We start from the raw sequence: 12,404 nt of genomic DNA on the forward strand, positions 1-12,404 counted from the left end.
CAGCTGTTCAGTGACATGCTTGACCCCGGCACCAGGGAGGCAACATACCATCCTGGAGTCACATCTATGGCCGCAGAAACGCCCGTCTGTCCCCCTTACTATTGAGTCTCCTACCACTATTACTCTTCCCCTCTTTTTCCTCCCCCCCTGTGCAGCTGAGCCACTCACAGTGCCATGATCTTGGCTGCACTCCACAGAGGAACCGTCACTCTCACCATTTTCCAACACATAAAAACGGTTCTTGAGCGAGATGCACCCTGGGAATTTCCTGACTACCTGCCTGACACCTTTCTTCTGACTGACGGTCATCCATTCCCTCTCTGTCTGCACTTCTGTAAGATGTGGGGTGGCCATGTCTAAAAACGTGCTATCTACGAAACTCTCAGCCTCGCGGATGTGCCTCAGTGCCTCCAGCTGCCCCTCAAGCCTCGAAACTCGGAGCTCAAGTAGCTGCAGCTGGTGGCACTTCCTGCACACGTGGTTGGTCAGAGCGCAAGGGGCATCTAGGACTTCCCACATGTTGCAGGCGGCACATAATACGGGACAGAGCTGCCCTGCCGTGCCTCTAGTCGAAAAAAAGCCCTTACTTTAAGTTGAAGACAGTAAAAAAAATGTTAAATTATTTATGTACTTTAAATAAAAAACTAAAACCCTTACCTTTCCTTTGCTTAATCTATTATAAACTGGGCAAAAACTGGAGAAAAAAATTGGAGAAAAACACTTACCCAGTACTCACCAATCAGCTGATCTCTGAGCTCATCTAATTCTGGCCTCTTGCTCCTACCCGATTTTAATCAGGCCACCACTGGTGGCTGTGCCTTCAACTGCCCAGGCCCTAGACTCTAGAATTAACTCTGTAAGCCTCTCCACTTCTCTCTCCTCCTTTAAAATACACCTTAAAACCCACCCCTTTGACCAAGCGTTTGTGCATCTGTCCTAATAACTCCTGATGTGGCTTCATGTCAAATTATCCTCCTGAGAAGGAGTTTGGGATGTTTCATAATGTTAAAAGTGCTATATAAATGTAAGTTGCATTTTGAATATATTTATGTATACATATATATATATTCTGTAAAAAAAAAGTAAGTAAAAGTCGGGAAAAGAGACAAACTGAAAACCCTCGATCTATTTTGTATTCTCCTTCCCTAACTTCAGAGGATCTTGGAACAATCATTCAGAAATATAAAGTAATCAAATTCACCAGCAATGTTTCAATTCCAGTGAATTGCAGCCTGGCTTAAATGTCAAAAGAGGCTCGGAAAAATGAACTAACTTCGGGCAATTTCCCACACGTTGAGAAACGTTTTGTTTCCTACCTTTTTTTTAAATGGACTATGTAAATATGCAATTTTTACGTCACCTTATCACAGGCTGAGTTCATTCTTAAGATAAATGGTGCACAAATAAAGAGGGGAGGGGGTGGGAGGTGAATGGTTCTGAATTATCACCATGAAGTAACTAATTATTTTGGGGGCGGGGGGGGGTTTGCTGTGGGATGTGGCCGAGAGATTGATGAGGTGTCCTGAGTTCCAGAAGATTCACACATCCTCTGTTGAAAGGGGTGTGGGGCTTTAATAATGAGCTTCTTCTATCCTGACTATCAGTTACAGTCACAATAAGGCCAGGTTACTAGCATTGGGCTACAGCCTGCGTCATTTAGACCGACTACAAAGCTGTCAATTTTTGATAAAGTCATTCCCCCTTCCTCTCTCTCTCTCTCTCAGTCTCTCTCTCTCTCCATGCACTGCCTCTTGCGTTCTGATCCATCAGAAAGCAGGCGAACAGGTAGCAAGAGCTCTCGGCAGCAGCTGAGTGGATACTGGATTGTGTGATGGTTGAAGTATCAGCGATTCTTTGACATTTCTTGGGGGCAGGTGGCAGGGGGCAGGGTTGACCCCCCTCCCCACTCTCCCATGTTCGAGATCAGGGGCACATCTCCAAGGAGCCCCAGGGATTGCGCCATGGATGGTGAAACCCGCACTTGGTGTCTTCTCTAGATCGCTAGACAAGTCTCTCGCCCCAAACTTCCCGCAGGAACTAGTTGGAAGAGGAGGGACAGGTGGAGGAGGGGAAAGTGCGGGGAGGGTGAAAGAAACATGGACAAACTATCTGAATAAAGACAGCAACTGGCAACCTTCTCTCTGAGGGACCATGGAACACAAGGCGAGGACTGCGGTGGCCCTGCTGCAATAGATCCTGGTGGAGTCTAACCAAGTAGTTGGAAAGCAGACAGACAGAGGTGGGCACTGTCCCTCTCTCCCCTCCTCAGGCCGGCAAAGATGCCCTTCAAAGGATTTGCCATTCTGAAGGAATCACTCTTCAAACCAGTCAAAGAGGAAGCCAAGTACGCGGTGGGAGACTCACTGGGTCACATTCGAAGGTACAGGGAGAGAATGATCGCTTTTCATGTTCACAAATATCCTAATGTTGGAAGTTTCTGGAGAGGAGCTGTAATACAAAGTTAGCACCCTCTCCACAGTGTCTAATCCACGCAGAGAGCTGGGGAGTAAAGACTGTGGATGGATTGTACAGGTTGCAGAGCAGGTGGAAGTTCGCATTGATAGAACAAGATTTGGCTGGGTCACAATCTGACTGCCAGTACTTGTCATAAAATTTTAAAACAACATTTTTAAAACTATAATATTGAGACAAAAAGGTAGAAATGCCTACAGGTTAACTCTTAGCTGCCTGACACTCGCGTTGTGGGGTTTTAAAGATTTATGTACAAGATCTACAATTTCTACCCAAAAAAAGCGAACAGGACCTTCCCATAAATGTTACTCTACTGTATGTTTTTATTTTATAAAGTAACCTAACCTGTGTAGACCACATCCCCCCGAGCATTTTTAAAATTTCAAGCAAGAGCTACACTATTTGATGTCGCTCGATTTAATTTGGATTAGATTTCTCTTAACTAAAAGAAATAGTTAAAAAGGGAACTATTTGGTTGGGACAGTGAGTGATCTCTTCAATGAGTTATAATAACGGCTGAATTATATTCCGCTAATACGTTTAAAGATAATTGTAGAATTGATGGGTTTGTAAGATTTCTGGAGTTGTGGCAATTACATAGACATCAACCATTCTCACATTATAAACTTGGGGCAATTTACGATATTTTATGATATGTTTTTCTACCAACACAGACAGGCATCTCCATTACATAATTAATAAAATGCCTGTAAAGGACTTTCTCATTAAAAAGACTCCTAAGTAATATTACAAGAGAAAAAAACTATTATTAAGATCCTACTAAGAATATTTACCAGCCCATTATGACTGCGTGTTTGTTCATTATTAAGCAGCAGTGTTCATAATATCATGTTTAACTGAAATATTTCACTTGCAGTAATTCTCCTGACTTTAATGTTAGTAGTTTGAAAGACACAAAGAGAATCCATCGCAATCCCATTCAGAAACCGTACATTAGAATAATCAACTCAATTTAATACTCCCTTTCGCTGTCAGTGGCTGTAACTCAATTACTATCTCTTTGTTAATTGATAGATATGAAAAAAACAAATGGAACTCCGATGCAGTTCGTAATGAAACAGCATCACAAGCTTTTAAATAGAAATGTAATTTGCAATGATTTACCAGGGATGTCTCCTGTCAATAACACTAAACTGTGTTTTTTTTTAGTCATTATTGTCCACTATCAGTCTCTTCCGAGGGTTTATTAGAGAACCCGCCACATTTTATGTTCCCTTTAAAAATTTATTTATCTTAACAACACACAGCTGATGTCATGGGAACTGAACTCTGTGCAGCGTAAGGCGACCCTTTACATGGGCTGCAACGGTTCAAGAAGGCAGCTCACCACTACCTTCTCAAGGGCAATTAGGGATGGGCAATAAATGCTGGCCCGGCCAGCGAAGCCCACCTCCCATGAATGAATTAAAAAAAGTATGATTTATGAACGAATGGCAAATGCATTCGTAAAGTTGAGGTGATTGCTTCTTTCTAAATGTGTTCTGTTATTTAAATATTTTTGACTGTTGTTAGGACCGCTCTGTTGGTTGTAATATCCTCCAGCCCAGCCCATGAGTGCTGCCCATGTCCTAGCTCCCAACAAATCCTATTCACCCTTCACCTCTTGTGTTCACTGGCCAACGTGGATTTTAAAACATTTTCAAATGGTTCCAAGGCCTTTCTCTGTAATCTCCTCCAGCCTCACAGCCCAGATAACCTGCCTTTCCCCAAATCTGGCCTCTTAAGCACCACTGATTTCAGTCGCTCCACGATTGCTGACAGTGCCTTCAGCTGCCTGGGTCCCATGCTCTGGAATTCCCTCCCAACCCTCTCTGAGTCTCGACTTCTCTCTCTCTCTGCCTTTAAGAGGCTCCTTAAAGCCTATTTCTTTGACTGAGCTTTCCCCATGTCGCATAGTATCTATGGCCACACTAGTCTGAAAATGTCAGATCTTGCCTGATCTCAGAAGCTGGTACTTGGATGGGCAGCCAACTGGAAATGCCGGGTGAAATAGGCTTTTTCTAATCAAATGGCGGAGCAGCCTTGAAGGGCCGAATGGCCTTCTCCTGCTCCTAATTCGTATGTTTGTATGTTTGTTTGTGTCAAATTTGTGTTGACAATGCTCCTTTGAAACACCTTGGGACATTTTTTACTGAATTAAAGGCACTATATAAATTCAAACGGTTGTTAATAACATATAGGTTTTATGAAAAGTTGATATGTTAAGTGACTGTGATGTGTTGGGACAAAACTGGGGCAATTGTATCAATGCTATCCAAACCTGAGGATATGTTGCATTCTTGAAACCTGCTTCAAGCCATATTATTCATAATTCATAGCTAGATCAGCTGTCAGCAGGGGCTCAGTGTGTACCTCTCTGGTTCCTGAGTCAGAAGCCCGACTCCAGCAACCTGAACTAACAATCCAGGTTTAGGCTCCCAGTGGCACTACTGAGGGAGTGCTACATTGTTAGAGATCCTCTTTCAGGATAAGACATTAAACGGAGTCTGTCCTGTCAGGCGGATGTAAAAGCAGGAGAGAAGATAAGTTCTCCCCAGAGTTCTGGCCATTATTGGCCCCTCAGTCAACATCAATTTAAAAAAAAGCAGTTTTATCTGGTCATTATTGTGTTGCTGTTTTATGGGAGCTTGCTGTGCGCAACATACATCCAACATAATAACAGTGATTACATTATAAAAGCACTTAGTTGGCTGTAAAGTGCTTTGGACCATCCTGGCATTATGAACAATGCTATAGAAATGCCAGTTCTTTTGTTCATGAGAGGCATTGTAACTCATTTTTTGGAAACTTAAAAAGAATGTTGACAGTGAGTACAATGATGCACTGCAACAGATCACAGACCCCATCATTAAGTCAAGGGATTTAAACTGCAGTGCTTTAGACATTGAAGGACACTGCCCTTTCACCTCCAGGTTCTGAGTTTTAACACAACATAACTCACTGCAGCCAGGGATCCCCCTTCCTTCCAGTTAAGTGGCTCCTGCACATCTCAAAATGGGCCCTGGTGTTTACAGAGCGAGGTGTACACTGAAACAATAATCATTCGCCACAAACACCAGACGATTAAGAGCAGTAACTGGAGTAACAGGGATTTAAGGTAATGCGAACAGAAAATGCTGGAAATATTCAGCCAGGTGTGGCAGCATCTGGGCAGAGAGGAGCAGGGTTAATGTTTCAAGTCGATGACCTTTCATCAGAACTGAAAGGTCACAGACCTGAAATGTTAACCCTGTTTCTCTCGCTACAGATGCTGCCAGACCTGCTGAGAATTTGCAGCATTTTCTGTTTTTATTTCAGATTTCCAACATCCACCCGCTATTTGCCCTAATTTTTGAGCCAGTCCTTCAGAATTGAAAGCTCCTATTTCGGGTGTAACTCTGGTGAATCTGTCTGCTTTCCGCAGCTTGACTATCTCTTCTACATTGAGAGCACAGAGAACTTTACAATATTTTTTTTTTTTTTTTTGTAAAAATATACTTTATTCATAAAAATCTTCAATCACATTCAAAACCATTTCAAAAACAACATTACAAGGGTACAATCCAGGTTAAACTTTTACAAAATGTATCACCAGGTGCATCAGTACAAACAATATTACAGTCCTTTACAGCCTTTCATTTTGATCTGTACAGCCCGAGGGGCTCTAAACAGTTCCCAGTCTCTCGGTGCGCTGTGGTAGAAAGGTCTTAGACAGCGACCCTTCCCCATTGCGCCTTTGCGGCAGCTGCCCCAAGCTTTAGTGCGTCCCTCAGCACGTAGTCCTGGACTTTGGATTGTGCCAGTCCGCAACAATCGGTCGGGGACAAATCTTTGTGCTGGAAGACCAACAAGTTTCGGGCAGACCAAAGCGCGTCTTTCACCGAGTTGATGATCCTCCAGCTGCAGTTGATGTTTGTCTCGGTGTGTGTCCCTGGGAACAGCCCGTAGAGCACAGAGTCCTGTGTCACAGAACTGCTCGGGATGAACCTCGACAGCAACCACTGCATCTCTCTCCAGACTTTCTTTGCAAAGGCACAATCCACAAGGAGGTGAACAACGGTCTCTTCCCCACCACAGCCACCTCGAGGGCATCGTGCAGAGGGGGTGAGACTCCTGGCGTGTAGGAAGGATCTGACGGGGAGGGCCTTTCTCACCACCAGCCAAGCTACGTCTTGGTGCTTGTTGGAAAGTTCTGGCGATGAGGCATTCTGCCAAATGACTTTGACAGTCTGCTCGGGGAACCATCCCACAGGGTCCACCCTCTCCTTATCCCTCAGGGCCTCTAGGACGTTACGTGCTGACCACTGCCTGATGGACTTGTGGTCAAAGGTGTTTTTCTGCATAAATTTTTCCACCAGGGACAGGTGGTACGGCACGGTCCAACTACTTGGAGCGTTCCGCGGCAGCGTGGCCAGACCCATCCTTCGCAACACCGGGGACAGGTAGAACCTCAGCACGTAGTGACACTTGGTGTTTGCGTACTGAGGGTCTACGCACCGCTTGATGCAGCCGCACACAAAGGTGGCCATCAGTATGAGGGCGATGTTGGGCACGTTTTTTCCCCCTTTATCTAGAGGCTTGTACATCGCGTCCCTGCAGACACGATCCATTTTCGACCTCCAGATAAAGCGGAAGATGGCTCGAGTGATCGCCATCGCGCAGGAGTGTGGAATGGGCCAGACCTGCGCCACGTACAGCAACAGCGAGAGTACCTCACACCTGATGACCAGGTTCTTACCCGCAATGGAGAGGGAGCGTCGCTCCCACATGCCCAGTTTCCTTTTCACCATAGCCACTCGCTCCTTCCAGTTTCTAACGCATGCCCCGGTCCCTCCGAACCATATCCCCAGCACCTTCAGGCCGTCAGCCCTGACAGTGAAGGGGACAAAGGATCGGTCAGCCCAGTTCCCAAAGAACATGGCCTCGCTCTTCCCACGATTTACCTTGGCTCCCGAGGCCAGTTCGAACTGGTCGCAGACGTGCATCAGTCTGCGCACCGACAGCGGATCCGAGCAGAAGACGGCGACGTCGTCCATGTACAGGGAGGCTTTTACCTGAGTGCCTCCACTGCCTGGGATCGTCACTCCTCTTATGCCCGGATCCTTCCTGATGGACTCGGCAAAGGGTTCTATGCAGCACACAAAAAGGACAGGCGAGAGAGGGCAGCCCTGCCTGACTCCAGATTTAATCGGAAAGCTATCTGTTTCCCACCCATTGATTGAGACTGCGCTACTGATGTTAGTGTAGAGCAGTTGGATCCAATTTCGAATTCCCTCCCCAAAGCCCATTTTGGAGAGCACATCCCCCATGTAGGTGTGCGATATTCTGTCAAAGGCCTTCTCCTGATCCAAGCTGATGAGGCAGGTATCCACACCCCTGTCCTGTACATAGGCAATCGTATCCCTGAGCAGCGCCAGGCTGTCAGAGATCTTCCTGCCTGGCACAGAGCAGGTCTGGTCAGGGTGAATCACCAATTCCAGAGCGGATTTGACCCGGTTGGCGATGACCTTGGACAGAATCTTATAGTCCATATTCAACAGTGAAATGGGTCGCCAATTTCTAATTTCCTCCCTTTCCCCCTTGTGCTTGTAGATGAGGGTGATGATGCCTTTCCTCATGGATTCTGACATGCTGCCGGCCAGGAGCATACTCTCGTACACTTCTAGCAGGTCTGGGCCGATCAAGTCCCACAGAGCCGAATACAACTCCGCCGGCAGGCCGTCGCTTCCAGGGGTTTTACTCTTCTCGAAGGACTCGAGGGCCTTAGTCAGTTCGTCAGGAGTTAGCGGTTTGTCTAGGCTCTCCCGCGTACTGTGGTCTAGGACCTCCGTGATAGAGGACAGGAAGGACTGGGAGGCCGTGCTGTCCGTGGGCTTCACGTCATACAGTCCGGCATAAAAGGATTTGCTGATCCTCAGAATGTCGGACCGTGATGACTTTACTGAGCCGTCTTCTTCCTTCAGGCTGCTGATCACAGAGCGCTCTCTGTGTACCTTTTGGAAGAAGAAACGTGAGCACGTCTCATCCTGCTCCACGGAGCGGACTCTGGAACGGAAGATGATCTTGGAGGCCTCCGAGGCAAAGTGCGAGGCTTGCTGGCCCTTCACCTCTTGGAGCTCCTCCTTGACATCGACCCCCATCGACTGCAGCCGGAGCAGATTCTGCATCTTTTCCTGGAGTCGGGACATTTCCCTCTGTTCCTTTCTAGCTTTCTGGGTGCCTTTGCGGATGAAAAACCTCTTGATGCTTCCCTTGATCACTTCCCACCAGTGTGTCAGGGACTCAAAGAGGGGTTTCACGGTTCTCCAACCTTTGTAATCCCTCTTGAGCTCCTCAATGTTCTCTGGGGTCAGCAGTTGCACATTTAGCTTCCATGCCCCCCTGCCCACCCTCAGGTCTTCCTCCAAATGGCAGTCCGCCAGTAGGAGGCAGTGGTCAGAGAAGAACACCGGCTTGACGTCGGTGGATCTGACTGTGAATGCACGGGACACAAACAGGAAGTCTATCCTGGAACGAATGGACCCGTCTGGCCGCGACCAGGTGTATCTACGCTGCGCTCCGTCTGCAGGGTTGCTGAAGACGTCGTGCAGCTTGGCATCCTTAACTGTTTCCATCAGGGATCTGGACGTAGCGTCCAATCTGCTTCCGGCCCTGCCGGATCGTCCAGCCGCATCGATGATGCAGTTGAAGTCCCCGCCCAGAATGACCGGCCTGGAGGTCGCCAGCAGCAGTGGGAGCTGCTGAAAAACCTCCAGCCGCTCAGCCCCTTGTGCCGGGCCGTACACGTTAATTAACCGGAGTGGAGCGTTCTTGTACATTACGTCTGCTACCAGGAGTCGCCCGCCCACCACCTCCTTGACCTCGGAGACGGTGAAGTTGCCTCCCCGCAGCAGAATACCCAGGCCGGAGGAACGAGAGTCGTTTCCGCCCGACCAGATCGATGGCCCGTGGGACCACCATCGTGACCATTGCCTGTAGGAGCTGAGGTGCGGTATCGCACACTCCTGCAGAAACAACAGGTCAGCTTTGACCTTGGCTAGGTAGTCCAAGGTCGCAACACATCGCGTAGTAGATTTAATGCTACGCACATTTATGGATACAATCTTTAAACCCATATTAAAGCATTTATTCTCCTACCAAACCCACTGTCTCTGAGAGTCCCAGACCTTTAGTCTGCTCCTTCATACCCGTAGTGAGCTCAAATTCCTTCACTTTGGATGGGCTGAGGTAGATCTCCTTGGCCGTGTTCTGCTCCGGTGGCATCTGGAGGTTCACGTAGTGAGCGGATTTTGAGATGACCTTTGCTGGAGAAGCTTCTCCAAAACTCACCCCCTCTGGGGGGTTGCTGTTCCCGGCTTCCTGGAGCTGGGGTGCGATGATTGCCTCACTGCTCCCAGATTCCAGGGGCTGTGGTGCACTGGCCTCCTCAGGTTGCAGGCCAAGTTGGGGTGCGCTGGTCTCCTTGTTGTCTCCAATTTTCTGGAGCTCGGGTGTCTCGTCCTCCAACGCCCTGGAGCTTTGCCGCCTCTTCTGTCGGTGCCGCTCTGGCACTTCCTCATCCGAAGAGCTGCTGCCCTTGTCATCCGTGTCGGATGGGAGACGCCTCTTGCCGCTTCTCTGGGAAACGCCTTTGCTTCTTCTTCGCTCCCTCTTACTTTTCTTGTTCTTCACCGTGCGCCACTCCCCCTGCTGCTTTTCCACTGCTGCCTCCTCCTCCATTGATTCGCTGTCCTGAGGACTGGAAGGTTCAGGGGGTAGTGCTGTTGATTGGCTCTCTGTTGCCTCAATCTCTTTCTCCACCTTGTCTCTCTCTGTGTCCTCCTTTGTCCCGTTGAGCTCCCTGGGGGCCTTGGTGGTTGGAGTGACACGGAACATTTCTTCTGCTTCCCCGTGGTCGGCTTTGGCTGCCTGTGCGTAAGTACGGCAGCGTTTGGGGCAGGTCCTGTAGAGGTGACTTGCCTCGCCACACAGGTTGCAGCACTTGGCCTGTTTGCAGTCTTTTGTCTGGTGCCCTTCCTGTTTGCAGATCTTGCAGAGGGAGGCGCTGCAGTTGGCCGCCACATGACCAGCCTTGCCGCATGAGCGACAATGCTTGGGTTGCCCAGCGTAGACCAGGTAGCCACGGTTTCCCCCGATAGCGAAACTGGAAGGAGGGTGGAAAATGGCTCCCTTACCATCGGTCTTTAGCGTGACCTTAAACAGGCGTTTGCCTGTCCAGATCCCCAAGTCGTCTCGAATCTCGGTGCCGCTCCCCACCTTATCGAAGTACCTGGTGAGGAAGGTGACCACGTCGGCGACAGGGACGAAGGGGTTGTACACATGCACCATCACCTCACGTTCCCGTTGCAACGGCAGAGAAAAGTGCGGCTCCGCCGTCAGGATCTTCATCTCCGGCAGGTCTCTCTTCTCCTCGAACACCCTCAGGAGCCGGACGCAGTCTGCCACTTGCTTGAACGTCACGTCAAAATAACCACCTTTGCGGGAGTCATGCAGGGTGAAGATCTCCGTAGCTTGGAAGCCGCACGCCTTCAACAGGATCCTCCTGGTGAAGAAGCCCCGATCCATAGGTGATCCTCCTTCGTCGCTGTGGTTCACCGTGACTCGGACGGTGATAGGTAACCCACGGTATGGATTCAGATTGCGATTGGTTATCGCCCTTCCATCCCGACCTTGCCTTGGCAGGACCATGGTGTCGCCCCTGCAACACTTGATCTTAGCCAAAAGGCCGAGAAGCGATGACAGAGAACTTTACAATATCTTGTGCAAGTTCAGCATCACTTCTTTGCTCCCCTGTTCAGTGCTCCTATATCTAAAACCTGGAATCTCATCTGTGTTTCTGCACCTCAAACCCCAACTGGGGTTTGTACACAAACCTTTGAAGGTGGAAGGACAGGTTAACAAAGCAGTTAATAACGTGTTCTGAGATCCTAGGCTTTATAAATAGAGGCATAGAGTACAAAAGTAAGGAAGTTATGATGAACTAACATAAAATGCTAATTTGGCCCCAAACACTAAAACACTAGGTTGTGTCCCATTGCGGACACCACGCATTAGGAAGGATTGAAGGCTTTATGAGTATATTCCGAATAAATCTAAAGAAAAATTCTAAGGCGAGGACCCATCATTTGTGGTTAACTAAAGAAGTTAAGGGAAGCATCAAACTTAAGGAAAAAGCATATAACTGTGCAAAGGCGAGTGGCAGGTCAGAAGATTGATCAGAATATAAAGAACGGCAGAGAATAACTAAACTGTTAATTGGGAGAAAGAAATTAGAGTATGAGAGGAAGCTAGCTAGAAATGTAAAAACTGATAGCAAAAGTTTCTACAGGCATTTAAAAAGGAAAACAGTAAGTAAAGTGAGTGTTGGTCCCTTAGAGAGTGAGTGTGGGGAATTAATCGTAGATAATAAGGAAATGGCGGACGAAATGAACAAATATTTTGCTTCTGTCTTCACTATAGAAGATACAGGAAACATTACAGCATCTGCATGTGGGTACAGCAGGTAATTAAGAAGTAATTATGAGAGGAATTTAACATGTAAAGATGTTATTCTTCAAGTATACAGGGCAATGGTGAATCTCCCGGCGGGATTTTCCTCACTCGCCCGCTGCCGCGATCTTCTGGTCCCCGCCACAAGTCAATGGACTCCTGGCTGGGGCGCCACCTCGCCCACTGCGGGTCCTGCCCGGGACAGGGCAGGAAAATCCTGGCCTACATCTCGAATACTGTGGGCAGTTTTAGTCTCCTTATTTAAGGAAGGATGTAAATGCATTGGAGGCGGTTCAGAGGAGGTTTACTAGATTGATAACTGGAATAAGTGGGTTGTCTTCTGAGGATAGGACTCTGATCTGATTGTGGTATCAAGCCCACTTTCCTGTCTGCCCCCCATAACCGTCGACTCCCTTGTCTATCAAAAACCTAACTCAGCCTTG

General features: G+C 48.0%; 1 protein-coding gene across 1 annotated transcript in view; it reads left to right on the forward strand.

Annotated features, from left to right (window-relative positions):
* Positions 1-2,279: 2,279 nt before the first annotated feature.
* The window catches only part of slc17a8 (solute carrier family 17 member 8), a 67,225-nt gene continuing 57,100 nt past the window's right edge, over positions 2,280-12,404 (forward strand). The window contains exon 1 of the mRNA XM_078567670.1: positions 2,280-2,380. Coding sequence (XP_078423796.1) covers positions 2,280-2,380 — 101 coding nt within the window. The remainder of the gene's footprint in view (positions 2,381-12,404) is intronic.

Source organism: Cetorhinus maximus, chromosome 22 (genome assembly GCF_964194155.1).
Source record: "Cetorhinus maximus chromosome 22, sCetMax3.hap1.1, whole genome shotgun sequence".
In the NCBI taxonomy this organism is placed as follows: Eukaryota; Metazoa; Chordata; class Chondrichthyes; order Lamniformes; family Cetorhinidae; genus Cetorhinus; species Cetorhinus maximus.